Source organism: Ceratotherium simum, chromosome 24, assembly GCF_057802395.1.
Source record: "Ceratotherium simum simum isolate JZ-2026a chromosome 24, ASM5780239v1, whole genome shotgun sequence".
Classification (NCBI taxonomy): domain Eukaryota; kingdom Metazoa; phylum Chordata; class Mammalia; order Perissodactyla; family Rhinocerotidae; genus Ceratotherium; species Ceratotherium simum.
The window spans coordinates 23,321,889-23,346,890 of record NC_141923.1 but is presented as its reverse complement, the minus strand read 5'-3'; the positions used below and the strand labels follow the sequence as shown (position 1 = coordinate 23,346,890).

At 37.6% G+C, this 25,002-nt stretch overlaps 1 protein-coding gene across 11 annotated transcripts in view; it reads right to left on the bottom strand.

The window, feature by feature from the left end:
• CEP128 (centrosomal protein 128) overlaps window positions 1-25,002 on the bottom strand; it is a 405,817-nt gene that overhangs the window by 255,556 nt on the left and 125,259 nt on the right. For all 11 annotated transcript variants that reach the window (XM_087448103.1, XM_087448098.1, XM_087448101.1 and 8 more), the window contains 3 exons: window positions 16,923-17,273; window positions 8,658-9,308; window positions 1,745-1,909 (listed from right to left, as the gene is read on the bottom strand). In XM_087448103.1, the coding sequence (XP_087304229.1) occupies window positions 1,745-1,909; window positions 8,658-9,308; window positions 16,923-17,273 (1,167 nt within the window). The remainder of the gene's footprint in view (window positions 1-1,744; window positions 1,910-8,657; window positions 9,309-16,922; window positions 17,274-25,002) is intronic.

Genomic DNA, 25,002 nt, shown 5'->3' with positions numbered 1-25,002 from the left:
CATACATAGCAATGGAATACAATCATTAACTCTTGAAACTCTATTCTAAGGCGAATGTTTCATTTATATGAATGAGCGATAACACATATATATCTGGAACATCACTAAACAGAATCAGTGAAGAAACATTTATTTTAAGCAGAACAAGGAAACTTTACATTTTCAACATATCAAAACTTTCACCACTATTTCTTAAATGCAAATAAGTAAATAAGTAAATATAAAACATGTTAACAATCTTCTGGCTAAAATTTTAATTATGGAAAAGTTGGAAAATTGAGCATTATCTCCACAGCAACTACACCCTGGCAACTGATACATTAAATATGTGTGAAAGTTAGACATAATCAAAACAAAGCATGACATAATAACCAAATTGCGCGGTTGTCAAGGTTGTAGGCCAAAATATAGCAACTTAAGCACATTTAATCATAAATTCCAAACTAACTTATATTTTATTTCCTTGATCTTAACAATTACTGGAAAGGTAAAAAACATAGCTAAAATATAGTGAATTTTGCAAACAACGAAAAGAGGAAAAGATGAGCACAGCATTAAGAGAGTGGAGTTTCTTCTTAGAAGTTTATGAAGAGTTTTATGACACCCCACCCAATGATAGTTTCTTCATCATAGATTTCAGTAACCCTTATCAAGTATAGGATTCATTTGGCCCAGTCTATACTGCCTCATCCTATTATCTGTACTTTAATGGTCTTTTCTACATTTGACTTCTATCACACTCAACTGCAAATCCTTTTAGGAAGTTGGTGGAAGAAACAGAAAGCAAATTTAAATATTCTATCTTCTATTCTTCGTTGACTTCTTGCCATAAAAGTAGTGACTCTCTAGAAGTCCCTAGTATTCTACCCAATGCCTGATATATAGCAGACACTCAAAATAAATTTACACATCTACTAATAGGAAAGCAGTGAGCCTGCTGGGGATGTTCCAAGGTCACTAACCTTCTTAAGCTTCAGTCCGCAACTGCAAAAATGAGCATAATAGAAGCAATTTCATAAAATTACTATCAGCGTTAAAGTGCCTAGCAAATAGTGAGCACTTAACTATTCTATATTTTATTTTGAGCCTCAGTTTCCTCATAGGTTAAAAGAGATCAATAAAATCTAACCCAAATGGGGCCGCCCGGTGGCGCAAGTGGTTAAGTGCGCACACTCCGCTGCGGCGGCCCGAGGTTCGCTGGTTTGGATCCCAGGCGCGCACCAACGAACCGCTGGTCAGGCCATGCTGTGGCGGCGTCCCATATAAAGTGGAGGAAGATGGGCATGGATGTTAGCCCAGGACCAGTCTTCCTCAGCAAAAAGAGGAGGATTGGCAGATGTTAGCTCTGGGCCGATCTTCCTCACCAAAAAAAAAAAAGAAAAGAAAAATCTAACCCAAAGAATTGTGAGAATTAAATAAGTACACATATGTAAATCACTAGGCATAAATGCCTGACATACAATAGGTCCTCAATAAACCATAATTTCTTTCTTTGCTACCTTGCCTCTAAACTCCTATTTTAAGATCCAAAAAAATTTTAAATTAAGTGTATTAGAAGGTTACTGGTGGGTTAAAAGAATAAATATCACAGCATTCTAATAAATTTCTATAATTTTTTCTGGGACCAATACAACTTTCCTATGAAAGATTACAATTAGCATTTATTAATACATAAAATGTGTTCTAGAAGAAATAGAAGAAAGTCAAATAAGTCTTTTAAATTAAAATTCATTCATATTTTTACCTTTTCTTCTAGTTGGTCCTTCAAACACTGATATTTTAGCTTCAGTTTTTTGTTCTCATTTTCATTCTGGGTTAATTCCTCTGTCAGCCTGTCACACAGTGATTTCAACTTCTCTAGTTGACAACGATGCTTGTTAGCCATATTCTTATCTTCTAAGCTTTCTGCCTGAGAAAAAGAGAAGGAGAAAAGAGAAAGTCCACTGGCCACAGCCAAACTGTACACCAAACAAATTACACATCATATCAGTGGGCAAATACTTCAAGATTCTGCTATCGCTAAGCATTTGTACAGAAACATACACAAAGGAAATGCTCTTTGCAGTTATTCAGTCACTCCTTAGCACTCACTGAGCATTTACTAAGTGAAAGGTACTGTGCTAGGTGCTGAAGATAACAGATGTGAACAGTAAAAGAGATAGATGCAACACTCAATTTCCACAACAATGAATGAGAAGTGCTTTATAAAGGTGTAAGCAGGGATTCGTGAACACTAACTCTGTTGAGAGGGGAAGGAGTTATTACAGAAGTGTCCCAAAAAGGAAACGCTATGAGATATTAATGACTGATCAGTTTCTTCATCTATAAAAGGAGCTTAACAACATTCCTATTCAACCTATCTCCCGGTTTTTGTGAAAGAATTGTGTACTTTTTGTACAATGTAATTATTGATACCACTCTTGTAGGCTAAAAAGATTATGAATTGTAGCAGCCAAGAAACTACAATAACTTAATATGAAAAAGAGTTTATCGGGGCCAGCCTGATGGCGCAAGCGGTTAAGTGCACGCGCTCCACTGCAGTGGCCCAAGGTTTGCCAGTTCAGATCCCGGGCGCGCACTGACGCACCACTTGTTAAGCCATGCTGTGGCGGCGTCCCATATAAAGTAGAGGAAGATGGGCATGGATGTTAGCCCAGGGCCAGTCTTCCTCAGCAAAAAAGAGGAGGATTGGCATCAGATGTTAGCTCAGGGCTGGTCTTCCTCACAAAAAAAAAAAAAAAAAAGAGTTTACCAATGATTATTTCAGCACCAATAGTGTCATAAAGTAAATGATTTTCGATCTTTAGAATATAACCAGAATCAGCTTTAGAAAAATTAGGAATAATCTATCCTGCGTATGGGATTCAATAAAAATTTGCCAGGGATGTGAACTTAAAGACTTTTAAAATAACAACAATGTAAACACTTACTACATGTCAGGCACTGCTCTAAGATCTTCTTGTATAGTTTTTCTTCATATGGTCCTCACAACAAACTGACCGAGGAGGTACTATTATTGCCTCCTTTTTTGAAAATTGAAGCACAGAGACACTAAGAACTTGCCCAAGGGGACACAGCAAGTGCAAAGTCAGAATCTGAACCCAGGAATTCTCTCTATTATCCATGCTTTCAACTCCTCTGCCAAACTGCCTTTCAAAAGGTACACATATTATAGGGCTTTAAAAACCAGCTGGGTGCAACTTGCAATGTTAACTGGTCACACCTACTAGTTACTAATGGCCTGTAAGCAACTACATACAATTTGTTTAAAATAAATGTTTTAATGCCAAAAATATATCTGTTTCTTTTCTTTTTATATGTGTTTAATCGGGTATGCAGAAACACAATCATTGGAAGAAATTTCCTGAAAGGAAGAAGTTCTATGAGTTTTAGATAAAAATCGATCTTTTATTCGCTCTACAAAATTCACCTAAGATTTGATGCCACTTTGAATTAATAAAAGAATTGATTTTTTTATGAGGAATCCTGTATTCCCAATTCAAAAATAAACTTACAAAATAAACTCTCTCATCAGGAAAATTGTTCAATTAAGATTTTAAGTTTCAGTAGACTGCTTTGGCTTTTCTTTATGTCTCATAAAAAGCATAGGTAGAGAAGGTTTCCCCCTAAGGCCAGTGGTGTGCTAGAGCCAGCTCATAGAGACTCTGAAAAACCAATTGTGCTCACCTCTTCCCAACTCTGTCCCTCTCAAGTGACACCTTGTTCGATAGCTTGAAATCAGCCAAATGGGGGTATTTATACCCCTGAACTTGGCAAATGCTATAAATCAGGGTTTCCCCTCCACCCCCAGAGACCCTATTTTAAAACATTTACCAGCACACCAATGCCTAAGTTTGACTAACAACTTCCTTCTTGTTGTGGTTTTCTTATTACATTTACACTTTATTTTAGGGTTTACAAAGTGATGTCACATCACAAAAACTCTGTCATAGACAAAGACATTACTATTCCCATTTTATTGATGAGGTGCAAAAAGGTTAAGTAACCTGATCAAGATCAAATGGCCAGCAAGTGGCAAAAGTACAGAACGCCAATCCTTGGTCTCTTGATTCCAATAAAAGGCTCTACAAAATGATTTTTGTTGAAATCGTAATGAGGTGATAATCCAATATCCTTCAAATATTAATAGCAGCTAGAGTATTTCATTAAAATATTTTACATGTAAGTTTAAAAATAGGCATGAGAAGCGTAGTTCTAGATGGGTAAAAAATATAATTTGTCCAGAGAAAAATTATGAGTAACGTACCAGCACTTTCTAGACTCAGAAAAAGTAATACATTAAGGTGAAGCTGAAAGACAAAGAAATATAACATTTATAGAGCTGCTTGTCCAGAGCCCTCTTGTACGTAATTCAGTATACTAAATCTTCTGTGATGACCACTGGTATCAACTCCTTTTAATTAACATAAATAAGTAAAAAGTATAGGATTATATTAATGAAATAGCATGAGGTGGAGGTTGTTCCTTATGGATAATTTATTCAGTTTAAAAGGAAAGTTCTGGGCCTCTCACAATCTCCGGTCCCTCTTGTGCTGCTTTTGTCCTACATTAAAGAGTGTCTGCAACACCCCTCCTAGATCTCAGTCTTCCAAATTACAAAAAAAAAGTCTCAAGTTTTTAGAAGACCTACAGAGTACTTCTAAATTATATATTCTTTACATACACGTGAATTTCTTAAAGCTTTAGTATCATCTCACTATATGTGAATTCAAAACACTTCCTGAAGAAAGGATGAGGAAATCAATTTTCCCACATTACAGGGAGAAATCCAAACCAGACAGGTCACAGAGCAAGTCAGGAGCAAATCTTCTGATTTCCAGCTTTTTAAACATTTCAACCCAACATCCATTGAATAGCTTCTGTATGTCTCGAACATTATGCTAGAAACCATAAGATGATACAAAAACAGCTAAGACCTGATGCCCGCCTCTCTGGAGACTTATGAACACACAGCAAACCATGATATAAGGCAGCCTAAATGTGCTGTACTAGAGGTACCAACAAAGAACTATGGAAACAGAGGATAGAGAGATTCATCCCAACCTCAGTTGAGATATATTCCAACTTCAGTGAATCCATAAATGAGATGAAAAATTAATTGGGCCTTGAAGGATTAGGCAGCATTTCTCCTCCTTCAGATTGGGGGGAAGGACAATCCAGACGAGGAACAAGCAGTGAAAAGTATATGTGGGAAATGGTTGTATATTTGTATGAGGAATGTTGGGGAGCACACAAGGCTCCAAATGTGGACAACTCAGTTGGGACCATATCAAGGAGGGCTGGACTAGAGTTGAGAGTTTGTTCCAGAGACAGTAAATAATCAATGAAAGTTTTTGAGCAGGAAGTGACACACTCAGACCTATGTTTTGGGAAAGGAAATCGGGTGGTATCTGAAGGTTGAAAGTGAGGAGTTAGGGGTAGAAAGAGGAGGTAAGGGGGAAGTAGGAAGGCTCCTTAGAGCCCTGTCTCGGTAATCCGAATTAGCAGCCGGCATCCTGTTTTCTACTATGACACATGATATATTGTTCATATGACAATGCATTCAGGAGCAAATGTAATTTCGGTTAAGCAGGCTGTCCCTCATGACTTCACCTCCCACTCAAGAAAGCATATCACAGTGTGAGAGTGATGTTCTTATAGAGATGATCTTGAATCTGAGCCAAGTGCTTAAATTATTAGTAACTCCTGCTGACATGTATGTTTATTACATAACCTGAACAATGGTGATGAGAGCCGGAAAAAGGTCAGTTACAGTGAGAAAAAAGGGAGGGTGCAGTTTCAACAACACTCTCAAGAAAATGCAAGCTCCTAAAAAGAAGCATTTCACAAGCCATGCCCTAACAAATCATTACATACTTGTCCTCATGCAAAAACCCTGCTTTCCTTTGAGAGTCACATTATTCCTCATCAATCCTCCTTTCCTTGAAGGCAACAGCTGACTGATCTGTTATCCTCTTCATTGAGGTTTTTGGCATGTGATCAATAGCATCAGAAATATCCAAATATCTATCCAACAAACTAACATCAAAGTTACTTGACCTGTTCTATTCTAACCACCTTCACCCACATTCCACCACAACAATCCACCGCGTTACCACACTTGGGGCCTTAACTCTGAAAATTTAAACTCCAATGTAAGAATTCCGGACCAAATAAGCAACCTATGATCAGAGATTCTTATCTCTCCACTCTCTCAATCCTTTGCCCATGATACTTCTTCTTCAATGTTAGCCACATGGCAGTACATTACATGCTCCCAGACTAGTCTCATGCAGTTTATTATACCAGCCTTCACAGCAGTTCACACCTCCACCACTCACAAATTTCTTACTGCACTGCTGCTCTACTCTACTTCAGAAGGAAGAAAGAGACTATCAGTCAGGATTCACATCAACAACCCCAGGCCATCCCTATCAACTTACCCAATCCCACTGGTTTCTTTCAAAACCTTCAGAGGAAGACATGCCCTGTCTCCTGTTGAAGGCTATCCACTCTGTTTTTGACCCAACTCCCTCACATCTCCTCATGGATCTTCTCCACCAATCTCTGACAAATGGAAGGAACACTTTTTCAGTTCTTCTTTTAGCCTGTCTGCCACATTTGATACTCTTGACTATAGCTTTCTTGAAATGTCCTGCCTGGGATTCCAAGATACCATTCTCTTCTGGTTCTCCCTCTGTCTCTCCTATGGTCCTTTATTCTTATTTGCTAGACTCTCTTTCTCAATTCTTCCATAAAACATTGGTGTTCTAGAGTTTCATACTCTTCTCTCGCACTGCACGATCTCATCAAAATCCCATGATTTCAACTACCACCAATGGGTTACTGGCTCCCAAATATTTAACTTTAATCTCAACTTCCTCCTCAACTTCTAGCCCATTATGTACTAAACCGTTCTATGTAGACTTCCATGGTTAGGCTTAAGATCCCTTCCACCTAACATTGTTCTCTCCAAATGTGCTGTTCCGTCAGTACTATCTATCTTGAGAAATAGCCTCATTATCCACCTAGTCACCCAAGTCTATATCTCGATATCCTTGATTCTAAACCTTTTCCAGTACAGCAAGGTAGTTAAGAACATTGGCACTTGACTACCTAGGTTCAAACCCTGTCTTACTACTCTCTAGCTGTAAAACCTTGGACAAAGTTACTTAACCTCCCATGTCTCAATTTCCTCACCACAGAGAAAAGAATATCATATAATCTGCAGAGATGATGTGAGTATTAAATGATTAACACATGTAAAGTTCTTACAGCAATGACTGGCACAAACCAAGTGCTCAAAAAATGTCTGCTAGTATTATTACTATCACAGCCAATCAATCAACATGATATATATTTTATTTTCTTTAAAATCAGCTCTTCTTCTCCATATCTCTGATTCTACTTTTCTTTATGTCCTCATCAACTCTGAAGGACTACTATGCCATATTTCATCAATATTAAGACACATATTTTTTCACATTTACCATCTTTGTCTTGGGATGCTATCTTAGAGACGATAGCATGTCATGTTTTCACAGGCAGTTTTTTTTTTTCTTAGTAGCACGCAACAATGATGCATCTTACAACTGATGGTGTCTTAGGTTCAATGAAATAATAGTAGAGGCTTCTTACCTATTCTTCCAGCCTCCGTTCTGTTCTGCCCACTCCAATTAATGACCCCAAATCCACTACTGCCAGTAGGCTACATAGAACTGGGGAAGAATTCATAAAATAGCTGAAAACATTCTACAAATGTCAGCTATTTCAATATAACTTCATTTTTCATCATAAGCATTTTTATGGTAGTTGCATTTCAAGGAATTTTGGAAAAAAACCATTATAACTAACCTTTGAAGATTTACCCATTTATTCACCTAATCAACAGATATTTAAGATGTTCCAAGAACTGTTCTAGGCACTGGGGATATAGCTGTAAACAAAACAGACTCAAATCCCAGTCCTCATGGAGGTTACATTTTAATTAATGGAGATTAAAAAATAAATAATATGGAATCTATATCATATGATAATAAGTGTTATGGAGAAAAAATAAAGCAAGAAGGAAGGAAGATTTACCACAGTCCTGACAATCATGTTATGAAATGATTGCCCTGCATGGTGATAATACTAATACCATTAGACCTTAGGAACATTTCCCCAAATGCAATATCTCAATTATGCATTTACTCAGGCAACTATGATTTGGAAAAGAAGGGGTAAATCTCAAAAGCCTTGGGTTTACACAGCCCATAAGCTGATCCACTTTAGTTACCATACTAATAAGGACTGTGGTTATAGCTTCTATGGCCTTGACAAGTCTTTGCCTTTTATATTTTAGGAGGTCATAAATGTTGAATGAGGGCATGTTTCAGGTCCACGACTTACTGCCACCTCTGCCTTTCCTCAGCTCCCCAAATAGCTAAATGTTCTTTTTCAAGGGTTTCAATGCTCTGAAATAGGTGCTCCCAGGTGGCCACTATAACTCATTTCAACCTGGCCGAACAGGCATGAATAAGCCTCTTTATTGTTAGTTTTATCTTCCCTTCAGTGCTTGGGAATACAGAATGATCTCTAAAAGTTTACGCTTTATTAACTTCATGAGCCACCAGAAAAATTCCTTCAGTATCATCAGGATAATTCAGCCCAGGTACCTTCAGTGTCCTAATATGATCCTCAGCCTCACTCTTTTCTTTCTTGAAGTGCTTCATCAGCTCCTGGATATTTTGTTCGTGTTTAGTTTTCACACTCTGCAATGACGATGTGAGATCTTCCAGCTCCCTCTGGTGAACGTCTCGTTCCAGCTTTAACTGTGTAATGATTGTAGCTGTTTCTTCATCCCTGGATTTGGCCTGTGTCTGGAGGTCAGAAAGGTTCTTAAGCACCTCTTTCCTGGCTTTCTGCTCCTCGGCCAACTTATTAGCCAGATCTGCCCGGATGGCACTCAAGTCCTTGACAGCCTCTTGCAGCTCAAGAAGTTGAGCTTTGTCCTTAGCCTGGCTCTTCTTGAGCTCAGCAATTTCTTCCTCCAGGTGAGCTTTCTCAGTTTTCATCTGGCTTTGACACTTACTCTGCTTTTTCAATTCACTTTCCAGCCTATTGATGGTGTCCAGGGAATCCTTAACTTCTAGTTCAAGGTCAGCTTGATGCGCCTTAACATCACTTAGTTTCTGCTCCTTACAGTGAAGCTCCTCCTCTTGAAGGGCACGCTTGGTTAAGACTTCGTTTAATTCTTTTCGAAGATTCTCTATTTGTTGTAACGCTGCATAAAGCTGGTTTTTCAATTCTTCCTTTTCTTTTAGAATCTATAGGGTTAAATATATAAAGCAAAAAAAAAAAGTTAATGTAAAATTCACCATAGACGCTGACAGAAAACAAAATCCACAGAGAAGAAAAATTCATCACATAGCTTATATTTTTTCCATTTTTTAGTAAAAAATATTTTTAGGCTAAAAAAAAGAAGAAAAATACAATCACCCTGAGGTAGCACCACATTGAAAGATACGTTTCAGATTTTCATCACCAAAACATATCAATCCTTCATCGTAAATAATTATTTAAATGTAAGATAGAATTGAGAAAAATAGGCAAAGAAAAAGACTCCTATTATAACTTACCAGAGGTTGAAACAATATAGTGTTACTTAAAATAACAATGATTTGCATTTCAATGGCACACTTTCAAAGAGGAGAAACCTCAAAACAGATGTGACGATAACACAGGGAAGCATGCAGATACCGTCTAAGAAAGGTTATGGTACAATCAGTCATTATTAATAAAATAATGTCAGTAGTGACAAGAAACATACCAGTATGTTACTGGGAATCTCGAAGCCCCACAAAGGTAGAAATGAGATTAATTTAAGATTAGAAGAGGTTGGGAAGGGACTCAAGAGAAAAGTTAAGGGACCAGACATCCATTACCCTCTGTCAGCCTCTTTAGGGGGTTAGGGTTTTTTACACCGAGAGACCGAGGCCAAGAACTAACCCTCTAATCCTCTCCACTCATCAATGCAAATGAAAAAGTCAGCAGCTAAGGAAGCCAAAATTAATAGTTTTCCCTCCCGACACTGGCACCAAAGACAATCTCTGTGCCTGTTTATTGATGCCCACCATGGCTCAAACCTGAAAAAAAAAATTAAGATCCTCATTTCAGAATTAGAAATGCGTTAAAATACAAATACTTGTCAGGCATACACTTTACATTTTGTAATTCATTATGAAACAATTCATGATAAAATGTAATAACTCGATCACTCCAAAAAAATAGTTTCCTCAAATCCCTCTCAGTTTTAACAGGGAGAAACAGCATGAAGCTAACATGGAAATAATAAAAGGAGGTGATATGGCAGCTGAGCTCTGACCACAGAGAAGTGAATTTTTTCTCAGTTCAGTCAACTGCAGTTCTATTGCTTAAGGAAATTATCTTTATAAAGATAATAATAATAGCTACATCATAGGGTTGCGATGAAGACTAGTGGGAAAGGGGAAACAAAAAGCAGGAGTGGGATTTAAGTTCAAAGACAAACCAGGATCTCAGGGAGGTATTCATGTAAGATAGTTATCAAAACTGTGAAGAAAGAGGATAACTGATAAAGCAATGTTCCTGGATCGAAGACTCTGGAACACAGATGAAAGAGTTCACTTTGGAAAGATTGTAAGGCAGGAAAAATGGCTAGAAATAGAGATAAGCCTGAGGGTAGATATATTATTTTTCTACTGCAGGGTAACAAATTCTAACAAATTTCCTGGCTTAAAACAATACCCATTTATTATCTCACTGTTTCCATAAGTCTTAAGTCCACGCAAGGTATTCCCCTTAGGGTCTCCTAAGGCTAAAATCAAGGTGTCAGCTGGCCTGGGCTGTTATGTGGAGGCTTTGGGGGAGAATCCATTTCCAAGTTCATTCATATTGTTGGCAGAATTTAGTTCTATGCACTTAGGCCCTGAGTCCCTATTTCCTGGCTAGCTTTGGGCCAAGGGGTGTTCTGAGCTTCTAAAGGCCACCCACACTCCTTGGCTCATGGACTCCTCAATCTCTGCAGCCAGCAACACCATGCTGAATCCTCTTGTTTCAAATCCCTCTGACTTCCCCTTCTCCCAACAGCCAGACAAATATTTCTGCTTTTAAAGGCTCCTATGATTAGATTAGGCCCATCCAGATAGTCTCCTTATCTTAAGTCAACTGTGCCATATAATATAACATAATCTGGGAGTGATATCCCATCCATCATATTCACAGGTTCCAGGAATTAGAGTGAGACATCTTTGGGAGGTCCCTCTACTTACCACACTAGAGAAGACAAAAACTGATAGCATGAAGTCTTGGCTGTAAGGTTAATGCGGGAGGAGCCTGAGAAAGAGGAGAGGTGGCTTAAATATAGTGATTATTGCTTGGAACAGATAACACAGCCCCTTGGCCATGAGTTAAGAGACTTCCATGCAGCCCTGAAGATAAAAATCATATTTTCAAGAAGAAGGTCTAGCAAGTAAAATGCCTTTGATTGCAAAATACTATAACGTCTTCCTGAAGTTGCTTTAAACAGCAAGGATATTTCTTTTTCTCACATAACAGGAAGACTGGAGATGGGATGGTTCAAGAAGAGTCCTTCAAAGCTCAGGCTCTGCTACTCTACAATTCTCCAAGTTTTACCCTCCGCTTCAGTGTTCCAAGGGTCACATCAATTCATGACAAAGGTGATAGCCTCAGAGTGGACAGTCACAGACTATGTTGGTCAAGTTTGGAATTTCTTTGGCAATATAGATGCTAAAAACTAAGTAAGTTCTGTCTATTTGCTTTTGGTTAACAGCTTGGCTGGTAGCCATAGCCCAAGATTTTGTCTAGACACTGTCTGTGAGTCTGAAAACGTCAGTATCTTAACCACCACCTCAATATCCTGGGCATTCCCAGGGGCCCTCAGTTGAATAGCCTTTATCTTGAGGGAATTCAAAACAATGGATTTGGGTCCCCTTTGTCTTGCCAGGAATGCTTAAGTAGAAGTACTTGAAAGGGGCCTGAGAAATCAGGCTTGTTTTTACCTCATTTTTATTTCTGCTAAGTTTCCTACCTCCCTATCTTGCTTGGATTAACTTCAGCATGGATAGCTAATTTGGCTTTTCCAACCCTAAAGAACTCCAGCTTATCAGACTCAGTACATTTGTATTACAGATTGCAGATTTTCAGTCTCGCCACCCCAAAAACTCTTGCTCTGCTTGTAGACAGACCGGCTTCAATCCATACCCATCTCTCTTGTAGGACCTTTCGGAAGGCTGTAATAAGTACACAACATACTCCAACATCCTGAAGGTTTCCTCCTGGTCACTTAATACCATACTCTGAGGCACAAGCATCAACACCCCAAGGTATGATTTCTCATGGTTTAACCAACTACTTCCAATAGCATAGCAAGGTTTGCCAATTTTCCCTTTAGAAAAGTATGATCCTCCTTGCCCCCACCCCACTTCTCCACTTAGTCAATCCTACATTTTGTGTTCTTTTACTTACAGCTCCTAACCCTTAGAACTGATGTTTCATATCAGCTTGAATTTCCTCTGCTGAGAGTAAGAGAAAACTCCAATTCAAGTTGACTTAAATCAAAAGGTAATTTATTATCATTCCAGACATAGTAGGTCACTGCTCTAGGTCCACCTCTCTGCAGTTCTCTCAGCACTAACCTCCTCTGTGTGAGGCTTTGTTCTCAGGACTCAAGCAAGACAGCTTCAGCCATTCCAGCCATCACAGCCAAACACAACAATATCCAGAGAAGGAGAAAAATCTCTCTCTTTGTGTATCTTTTTTAGGAGTGAGGAAGTGTTTACCAGAAGCTCCCCATAGCTCATTCTTCATTGATCAGAACAGTGTTGTGTGTCTAGTAAACGGCCTACATCAACATTTTTTTTTTTTGTGAGGAAGATCAGCCCTGAGCTAACATCCATGCCAATTCTCCTCTTTTTGCTGAGGAAGACCGCCCCTGAGCTAACTTCCATCGCCAATCCTCCCCTTTTTTTTTCCCCAAAGCCCCAGCAGATAGTTGTACGTCATAGTTGCACATCTTTCTAGTTGCTGTATGTGGGACGCGGCCTCAGCATGGCCTGAGAAGCGGTGCGTCAGTGTGCGCCCGGGATCCGAACCCCGGGCCGCCAGTAGCGGAGCTCGGGCACTTAACCGCTAAGCCACGGGGCCGGCCCCTACATCAACTTTTGAATGGAATGGAATGGATTGGGGCAGGCGGGGAAGTAACCAAGACCACAATAGAAGCCAACTGATATTTCTACGTAAGGTTTGCTGGTACTATTCAGGAGCAGGAATGGAAAAAGTGGTGAGTTGGGTTAACCCCAGATTGAAGACTAGTGAAATGCGTGAGGTGGAAGGAAGAAATTGAACATATTGGTGAGCATGTCATCAGAGTAGCTTTTCATGAATTCCAGTCTGACAGGAAAAAATTGATTCCAGGAAATAACTGGTCAACCAGAGGAATGTGGAAAGATCAAAATCAGATGGTAATGGTTAAAAAAAGGAAAAGGGAAGAAAAGAACTGTGCAAGATCAGAAACTAAAATTTTGGAACTAAAGATTTGAACATAGAGAAATTACAGATGATGACAAATTTTAGCCACAGAAATTAGTTGCTGAGTGATTTGAAGGTCACTGTAAAATAGGAAATTACTAAAATATAAGGATACAGAGCTCAATGGGTTGCTTACGTGAACTTTGAGTTCACCAAAGATGATGGCAAGAATTACACGTAATGAAACAGGTTGAGGGGAAGTCAGGTGCGAAAATCCTTGAGAAATATGGAGGCTAATGGAAAAATAAGTATCAGTCAGGAACAATGGGAAGAGAATGTTCTAACCATGCAAATCCAGCTTCCAAACAAGATCTATAAGGGAAGATTATGAAAGACAAACTGAAAATGGCTATGTGAAGCTAGAAGAATAACACTGTCTAGAACCATGGAGGTTATGGGAACAGGGACCAATTCCTCAAAGACCTGACCACAAAGTATACACAGTTTTTTTGATTTAACTAAAAGACAGACAAGGAAATTTAAAAAAAATAAATAAATAAGTTATTTTTCTGCATGTGAGGGAACATGTGGACAGATTGCTGGATTATACTAATGTATCAGTATAATCCACATCAGTATAATCCACACATTTAAAAAAGTATGCACTTTAGCACTGATCCTTCTTACTTTTCAACCATTAAAAAATTCAGATTTTAAAAGACAGTATATATAACATATAGTTTTTTTTTTCCTTAGCATGAAGGCAATACACAGAAAGGAAAGATGGCAATTTAAGATTCTTCAAGTCAAATACTATCAAGCAAGGAGTTCAATACATGGGCAAGCCAATTATTCTGCCAATTCAGAAAGAAAACATACATAAATAAAACAACCTAAGAAGTATTCCCATTATCCATGGTTAAAAAGAGTATGAATTTGCAAAGATTCGGCAAAGCATACACTATGATCAAAATCCAAGTTCAAATTTTTTCCTTCATCTTTTTTAAAGCACACATAAAAACTAATGACTTCAAGCAGCCCTTTAAAAGAAAAACGAAGATAAAAACATCACAACTTACGATTAGATTATTTCTATCTGTAGAATTTTAGGTCTTCCTACTAATATGTGTTCATCTATATAACCTTAAAGAACATCATGATTCCTTGACATAAACATCCATGCCATTGTCTTTTAAGAAAAGTATACAAGCTGATCTTTCTGGTTTTTTCTGCAATGATATGCTATTTGTTTGATATTCCATATCCTTCAGTAATGAAGTAGTTTTGTAATATGATATATATCTGATAATGTTATCAAGATTCCAAAAACATAAAGAGCAGGAAAAAAAATATATCAGAGCAATTTTTAAGAGAATAAAAGCCTTTGGCCTTCTAATGTATTTTTAAGTGACAAATCTTAAAGCAGAAAATTAATTATGCTGGAAAAAGAGAAATGGAAGTAGGCACAGACTTATTTTGAAAATGCAAAAGTATCTTTTGAATATATAAAATGGCTCAAAAGGCTACTTATTAAACAATTAATTTATTCTTTAAACCATGTGTTTTATTTGTAAAACAGTATGATTTCTATTTTAATATACACTTCCAAATATACTCCTGGAGTCACTTTTTGAAAATAATTAGTCCTAAAAAACAAAAAAGGAGTAGGCTCTATTACTAATGCCTTAAGGTGGCTTTGTGATTTTATTAAGAATTAAATACTCCTTAGAGGTATTATTCAGTAAGATATTAAAAAATATGCTTTTTACCCCAAATTATTTACAATGCATTTCCACATCACAGATTTACTGGACACTTGAATTTGCAGTGAAATATACGTTATCCTTTTTGCCTTGATTAACCATTGCTCTAACTACGACATGCTGCATTAATTTTTAAGGCTTTTAAAGTGGAAATTACAATGCCTGCTGTGATAATTGTGATACCACCCTAACTGCGGCAATCACTTTAAAACTACTTCTTTGCTTATCATTAGCAATGCTAAGTGATAAAAATAATTATCATAGGAGTATTCTGGGAAATGATTGTTTAACAATTTTAATATTCTGAAAAGCCCAATCTAGAAAACTCTCAAAACCATGGATTAGGATACTGTCTGATGACATGGACCCTTCTAAATTTCCTCTAATTAAGCAAAATCCTGAGATGGTTCTCAATCAATCAATGCCGGCAACCACTCTTCTCTCTAGCTACCTCCCTCATAGTCAGGCTCATTGAACCAGTTGCCAGACCAGGCTGACAACAGAATAATCAAGGTACAGCAATTTTCTGGGATCAAATCAGTTCAGATTCAAGTCTGAAAGCTTTAGAACTGCTTTACCTCAGGGCAACCAGTCACCCACTATGTGTCAGATGGGTTAAATTGAACAGCACTCCACAGTGAGTACAAAGTGATCACTTCCTCCATCTTCCAGTATGTCCGAGAAATTCAGATGTAAAAGGCAAAGCGTCTTTTCCATGACAGCTCATCTGAAATAAGTATCTGTCACTCCTAAGTGCTGACAATTGATTTTATAAATATAATTGCCCTACATTTTGTTTTCTTTTGAAAGACAGTCAACTTATCCAAATGATTATTCTAGAATGTTCAGTTCTTGACAAACAACAAATGACAAAGCAGAAATGATAAACCAAGACTATACATGGATAAAAATCAATCATGACTTTCCTGTTTATTATCTTATAAACATCTGGGCTTAATTCAACTCAAAGATATAGTTGAGAACCAACATAGGAGCATAAAATCCATTTAAAGTAACTGATTATACAAGAGAAAAGATGATGTGAAATGCATACATAGATCAGTGAAATGCTTTTTGTTACCATCAAAAGGGCACAAAAGCAGAGTCTTAAAGAAGCCTGTGATCTAATAATACTGCTCATCAGTGAGACTGTCAATGTCACTCATTTAACCAAACCCATTATAACCACTGCCAGAAAATGGCCCAGTAGTAACCCACTTCATTTTTAAATGCTTCTTTCTAACCAATACTTAAGTTGAAATATACAAATGAGATTTTAAAATACACGCATTGGGGGGAAAAGTCATGTGATGTTATGGAAGATTTTGTGATTTTCTTCCATTTGAATTTTAAAGAATAATTTCAATTTAGGGAACTAGAGGCTAAACTGGGGGAGAGGGGTGGGTCTATTTTAAGGGCCAACTCGGAAAAGCCACAGAATGTTAAACTATTAAACAAGGCCTTAAAAAGATTTTAAAAAACCACTAAATTACTTTTTACCTTGAAATAGCCAAGATATATAGATTCTTCTATCAAGGACATCTTGATAGATTATATGCACAACATGGCACTTAAGTGTTTGTTCATAGGACAGATGAATGAACGGTTGGTCACAGCAAAAATCATTCCTTAGGAACTTGGCTTTTATACCTGATTATTCTTGTCTGTCAGTTGATCAAGAGTTTCAGACTGTTTCTCCAACGCTCGCTCTAACTTCTTGTGCTTAAGCTTCCACTGCCTGATGGCCTCCTGAGCTTTCAGTTTCAGCTCTTCTCTCCTCTTCTCCGCCTCCTGTCTCAGGGCCTCTGACTGCTGGAACTCCATGAGGTACTGCTCGGCTTGTCTGGTTGCATCCTCGGCGTGGTGAGTCAGCTCTGAGATCTGGAGGTCAGCATGCTTGTGCTTGGCTTCGCACGTCTCAAAGTGATTCTGGATCTCCTTAAGCTGATCCAACATCTGTAGTTGCTGTTTCTCCTTGTTCTCCAATTCACATGTTAAGTTCTAGGAATAAAGCATGTGAAATATTAGGAATGTATTCTTGTCAAAATTGGATGTGTAAAATACCATCAAACACGAATCTCTAATGTCTCTAAAATGAGACATCTGTATTAAGGTTCCTCAGCAATCAAGCTGGAAAATCTAAGTCCTATTCTGTGTATTTTACAATCGTATTAGTTGGGAATAATTTTTTAGAGAAATATTTTCTCTTTTTTAGACTACTTCACTATCTAAAAAGGGAAAATACGTATTTCCCAATTGACTGTCACTAAAATAGAATGCCTTGTTGATGAGAAAAACAATATGCATTACTTTAGTAAGAACCTAGTATTTTGTCCAACTGAAGAAATGTCAACGTTTCAAAATTTGTCAGATTATCATAGCCATCGTATGTAGTATTTCACTTTCTGGCAGCACATAAAATATTTTTATAATAAAATAAAAATCCGTAACAAAAAAATGAGCATTGATGATAGAAACATCAGTATAAATAACACTATATTTGAAAATCCACTTAAAGGTCTCTCAATAAAGTGTTTACAGATAGGTTATTTCCAGCTAAATCAACATAATGTTACAAATTGATGAACTTATCTCAAGCTTACATGAATCACTGTAGGATAGATTCTTAAATAAACTTAAATTTATTTGGAATACTTATCTAATCAAGAAAAGAACCTGAACTCTTAAAATCTAGCCTCCCTAAAACAGAGTGGGTCAATAATACATTTGAAAATTACACTAAATCAACATGATTCGTACATATTTTTAATTTGAGAAGAATGGGTAAAGATCTATTTTTAACTTCAAAAATGAGAGAACATTGCTTTTATATAACATTTTATACAAATAAAAGAATGATATAATCATTAACATGAAGCCACTCTTGTAAAGCTTTGGAAGGGAGTGACAAATCCAGAAATAAGTGCTTACAATGTGTCCCATAAGCTGCCCCTCCTGAGCCTTAGTTTCCAAAAACCTGGGGTAACAAACGTACCACGAAAAGGCCATGTGTCCAAATAAGGTTGGGTTCAGGAGGCTAAGATGATGCCGAAAGCTGGACAAACAATAAATATCATCTACATTGCACCAAGGCACCTACAAATGGAGACTGGAAACATTTACCAACTTCCTCTGCTCTAACAGCAGAATGTTTAGTTCCAGATGCCACTGTCCCTGAACTGTGGCTCTCAAATAAAGTAAAATATAATTTCTTTCATGATTTAAGTCCTGGTTTGACATTACAGCAAAAAAATAAAAATAATACCTCGAAAACAAGCTTCATTTTCTGAGCCACAGGTTTGCATTTGCTCAGTTTGCTAAGTTCAGTGCAGCCTGGAAGAGATGAGTCACTCCTTTATCCACCCAAACATAATAGTAAATTGAGAACAGTGCACTTGTTTGTGTGGAAAATTCTAGAATGAGATCAGAAAACCCTAGTGACGGCGGTTTACCCTTTTGCCCTTATCTAAAAGCTTCACCACTACGCTAGAAATCAACTTTATTAACAAGCAGCATTCAAGTGATTTCTACATCAACAGAGAGGTATCAATTTTTTTTTTCCAAAAAATACTTGGGATAGTGGTTACACTTCCTATGTGTTAGACACATACTTTACAGAAAGGTTAATAAGACCTGGCTTCAATATCAAAGAAGCTAATAATCTAACTGGGGAGATATTCACACTAACAGCTAAATTACAACAGTGGATAGTGCTAGGTGCTAAAATGTGGTGGACAATTACCTGAAGGGGTCTATATTCTACAGTGTGGCTGGGGAGGGTGTCTCTTAGGAGGTGAGGTATGAGCTGAGATCTAAACGAAAAGGAGCTAGCAATAATAATAATAATAATGATAATTACAATGACTACTGAAGTTTATTGAGCATCTGAGTTGTGCAAGGGATTGTGCAAATGCTTTATATTAATTATCTCATTCAATCCATCACAAAACAGAAGGAAGGTACAATTACTATCTTGATTTTAGTGATAGGTAACCAAGGCTTGGAACTTGCCCAAATCACATACCTAATTAAGTGAGGGCATAGGATTCAGGCCCAGATAGTCTGACTCCAGAGCCCATGTTTTCATCTCCACTAAGCTTACAGCTTCTCAGATGATCCTAACTCCATGCCTCTTCAGTTACCCACTCCCACAGTCCTATCTTAGTGTTTTCTTCAGAACTACCACCTTTGAAGCAAGAGGAATGTCCCAACCCTCCTTGCCCTACTATCTCCTCCCTCTACTCCCCCTCCTCACCCCTTAGGCCTCTGGCTTGATCTACCAATCTGTCCAGTTGCCTCACTCCCTTTCTTCTGACACATCTGCTCTTCATTGTTAAGAAGGTGACCACTCTCTTGACATTCCTTTTGCTGGCTTTAAATCTAGGCTCTTTAACCTAACTTCCTTAATTTTCACTTTAGCCACTCTTGTTCACATCTCAAACTCCTTTTTAAAACTCTGCATCCACTGAACTTGAACAGCTCTGTGGGAACTAAAAAATTTCCTATTTCCTCCATCAGGTTACTGAGTCCTCTAAGGAAAATCACACAGGCATATCAGGTGATGTGATGGCACATTGACAGCCAACTCCTCAGTGCCCAGAAATTCTTCTGCATGCCTCTACCCACTCCACACACTGGCCATTCCAAAATTTATCTGAGCCTACCATCATTTCACTCACTCCTAGTATGTAATATAGCTCCTTCTTGAGAAATAAAATTGAGGCTATTAGGCAGGGGACCTTCAGATTTCCTAAATGTACCATCCTGAAACTTACCAATGGCCAGTCTCTCCTCCTCTCCAGCCTTTGAGGAAAGGGATCCTTCTTTTTTAGACAAATTAGCCTATCTTTGCTATTTCCCTCCACGTCTATCAAGGGCTTCACTATCTCAATCATGACCTATCTTCCATGTCTTGAATCTCTCTTTCCCCACTGGATCATTCTTCTCTACTTCTCCCATCTTACAAAACCACAGTAATGTATAATTAACAAGACAGGAAACAACATGTGTTGGAGAGGTTGTGGAGAGAAGGGAACTCTCATACACTGCTGGTGGGAGTGCAAACTGGTGCAGCCACTATGGAAAACAGTATGGAGATTCCTCAAAAAATCAAGGATAGAACTACCATATGATCCAGCTATTCCACTGTTGGGTATTTATCCAAAGAACTTGAAAACACCAATTTGCAAAGGTACATGCACCCCTGTGTTCATTGCAGCCTTATTCACGATAGCCAAGACTTGGAAGCAACCTAAGTGCCCATCAAGGGACGAATGGATAAAAAAGCTGTGGTATATATACACAATGGAATACTACTCAGCCATAAGAAACGATGAAATCCAGCCATTTGTGACAACATGGATGGACATTGAGGGCATGATGCAAAGTGAAATAAGTCAGAGGGAGAAGGTCAAATACCGTATGATTTCCTTCATTAAGTAGTAGATAATAACAACAATAAACAAACACATAGGGACAGAGATTGGATTGGTGGTTACCAGAGGGGAAGGGGGGAGGGAGGAGGGTGAAAGGGATAATTGGGTACATGTGTGTGGTGATGGGTTGTAATTAGTATTTTGGTGGTGAACATGATGTAATCTATGCAGAAATAGAAGTACAATGATGTACACCTGAAATTTTTACAATGTTATAAACCAATGTTACTGCAATAAACAAACAAACAAAAAAAAACCACAGTAATGATTAAAAGAAAAAAAATGAAACAAACAAAATCTCTATTAATCAACATGATCTTCTAACCAGCACCCTGTACTCTTCTTCCTGTTAAGCCAAGCTCCTGAAAAGAGCAGTCTACACTTGATGCCCCACAATCTTACTTCCAATTCACTTCTCAATTTGCTGGACCTGGTTTCCATCCCTATCATACAATTAAAATAGCTCTCATCAAGGTCCCTGAGAATCACCTATAGCTAAATACAATGGACTCTTTAAAAATCTTTCCTCATTTCCTTTCCTAGTAGCATGTAAGACTGTCAATTACCTCTTCTCATTCTTAAGTCTCTCTTCTTCCCTGACTCATAATACAGTCATGCACCGTATAACGCTTCGGTCAACAGACTGCATATACAAGGGTGAACCCATAAGATTAGTACCATATAGCCTAGATGTGCAGTAGGCTATACTATCTAGGTTTGTGTAAGTATACTCTATGATGTTCACACAACGACAAGATCGCCCAACAACACATTTCTCAGAATGTAACCCTGTCGTTAAGCAACACATGACTGTATCACTCTTCACTAGTTCTCCTTTTTCTTCCTATTCTTTCATAATCTTTTTCCTGGGTCTCCTCTACCTTTTAGCTTAGAGATAACTGTACAGGGTTCTGGTAACAAGCATCATCCCATCTACAAATTATTTTTGGAAGTTAAGTAAGTATATGTAGATAGACAGGGATATAAGTGATTCCTAATTCAGAAGCCAGACTGCTCTTCTAAATTCCAGATCTTTAAACATCTAATTGCATAATAACTTTCTACCCTTGGTAATTCCAAAGGCATCTTAATTTTAGCACGTCAAAGTGAATTTATTGATGCCCAACTCCTAACAAAATGATAGTCCTACGAAAATGGCAGTAAAGCCTCCCTCTGCTGAGCGAAGATAGAAATGGGAGTGGAATTGTGTAGTTAATTAGTGAGAAAGTCTGAAATAACTGCTGTAGGAAAAGAGACAATGAACAAGAGATAAATGTTTAAAGCTGATGAATAGAAATAAGGCTACAATTAGAAAGTCTCAAATTTAAAATGGACCCAAGAGTACACAAAATTCTTCAAATTTCTCCAGCAGCTCTTTGAACCCAGAAGCAAAACAAGTTTAGCATTACTTATTCTTCTGTAATTACAGAGCAACAAGAATAGGCATAGGATTAATATATGCAAACCTAGAGCATAAGCACATAAATTCATTTGTTCTCACATTTAAAAATTACAGACTTTCATATTAACATATTACACATAATAATTTACTTACAAGAATATTTGAAAACATCATGGCATTGACTGGGTATGCGAGTGTAAATGAACAGAAAAGGGTGTGGTTCTTATTGTAAATAATTGTGGTACTCACTATTGATGGGAAGTAGGTTTGAATTTGAACTGGAGGAACATCACCTCTAACCATCCTGAGGCTGGAAACTACTGTTATTGCTTTGTTCCCATCAGTCTGTCTGTATTATGCTTCAGGTAAAACTTGTCATAGAATTCCTTCCTACATTCATTCCTCAGAAGACCCTATTCAGCCATTGTTTTGACATTTTCTTTAATCCATCTTCTTCAAACAACCAATCAGAATAACCTAATTGTAATAAACATTTCTCCCTCTTTAATCAAAAGATTCTGCTACAGAACTCGCATAACAATTCCTCCCATACACACATACACTCATACATAAATACACACATATGTACATAGAGCACACAGGTATACAAACACATGAGTAATCCCAGGATAAATGCTTTCAGGGTAGGCACGTATAGTAAATATTAGTATCCTCCCGTATACTACATGAAATGCTAAATGCAAAGCAGTTTTCTTATTTATTCCATTATAGTGATTTTCAATTCTATTATTACTATCACACATTCCTGGAGGCATCTTCTACGCTGAAGAACTTTTTCTATTTAAATTGTGTGAAATTATCTCAGCCACTAAAGCAGGGTGGTTAAGATTAACATCACTGAATTAAGCCCATTATTTATTTCTCACCATATAAGTACTGTCAAAGATAGGAACAATCTAAAAACACAGAAACATCCTTCTTAACAAAAATTCCTTCCATTTGTAGGGGAGGAAAAACTTTCAGGTTCCTAAAAAGAACCCGTTAGGTTCTGTGGCTGGGCCTGAGAATTAAACTAACATAAGAGAGATTAACAGGAGAAAAGCATAAAAATTTTATGTATTATTTTTATGTACACACAGGATCCTCCGTCGAAAACATACATACCCAAAGAAGTGCCCAGGACTGAGAGTTTATATACCTTTTTAATAAAGAATTCATGGAGAAATGACAAGACAAAGGAAAAGGGATATAATAAGCTTCTAGGGGTAAGTAAATTGTGGGAAAAGTGACTAAAAAATATATGGGGGAACTACTGAAGATAAGGGTTACTTTAGGTTTGTATGTACAGATCCATTTTGGCATCAACTCCCAGTCTCCAATGATAAGAATGTTCTTCTCTTCCTGGTACAAGGAGGGCACCTTCCTCATGGGAAATACTATGACCTGTTTTTAGATAGAAATAGGAAGTCAGAGAGTCTTTCCTGCATCTACTGTTTCTCAAGTGTCTTCAGCTCAAAATAATCACTATACAAAGAGGCATATTTTGAGGTGGTGTGTTCTGATCCCCTTCACGGTACAATGCCAAAGGTTTATAAAAGCTCCAACTTCATCTAAAGCTTTATACATTTGAATTCCATTTTTCTCTTTCTCTTTCCTTCTTCAGGTGGGAAAAAAATGTTAATGGATAGTTGTGTTCAGGGTCTCAGGTTTGGTGATAGCTAGAAGGATTCACAGGACTCAGCATATAGTCGGACTTATGCTAAGATTTATTAGAGTGAAAAGATACAAGGCAAAATCAGCAAAGGGAAAGGACATGGGGTGAAGTCAGAAGCCAGGCACAAGCTTCCAGGAGCCCTCTCCCAGTGGAGTCACACAGGACATGCTCGATTCACAACACTTGGGAAGTGTTGTCTAGCAAAGAAGCTCATTAGAGACTCAGTGCCCAAAGTTTTCATCAGGGGCTAGTCACTCAGGCACTGTCTGCCTAGCTTGTACCAAAATTCCAGACTCCCAGAAGGAAAGCAGGTGTTCAGCATAAACCACATCATTTGTACAAAAGGCACAGTGAGTTACCATTATCATTTAGGTAAAGTTTCATATCAGTGTAGAGATTATCATTCAGTTTCCTAGATGCCAGACAAGGGCTACCTTGCAAGCAGGCCCTCCTAAGGAAAGCTGTCTCAGGGCTACTATGTTAACTCTTTTCTTCCCAGTAGTAAAATGGCCAAAGAACAGAGAGAAAAAAAAGAAGATAAAAAGGCCCTAAATGAGCTCTTAACTAAAAAACAATTAACTAGAAACAATATCTGTAAAACAATGCATTCAGAATATGGTAGAAAAGAACTCTCTCCCTTTAAAATTGATTGGTGTTGGCTGCTATTGGCTCCTATTTTAATTGCTGCAGTGGTTGTATTCAAATTCTGAAAAAACTACAGACAGCCAATTCATATGAATAAGGCATAAAAATGAAAACAGAAAATGAAAAAAGAGATATTCTATAGAACCCACCATAAATTCTAGCTTTAACTGATCACACATCTAGGATCATAATTTTACATATGTTGATTACAAAAGGATATTTATCAACTTGAAATGACAAAAGTAGAAAAACTTGACAAAGTAGGAGAATAATGGAAGAAATTTACAGAAGAAATCAGTTCTATCTAGCATACAAAAATCTTTCCACCCTCCTCTTCCCATTTCTCATATTCATGAAGAGGAACTACCAAGCCTACATTTAAAATATTTTCCATTAGGGGTTAAGGGACAAAAAGTAGACTAGCATGTAGGCAGCAACAATGATTATCTGTTCAGGGATGTAACTAAAATACAATATAATATAATTTCTCCTCTACTCTTACTTGACAGTCAACGCACACAAAAGATTGGGCACCTTAGTGAACATTTGAAAACGAAAACCTAGGCCCAAATA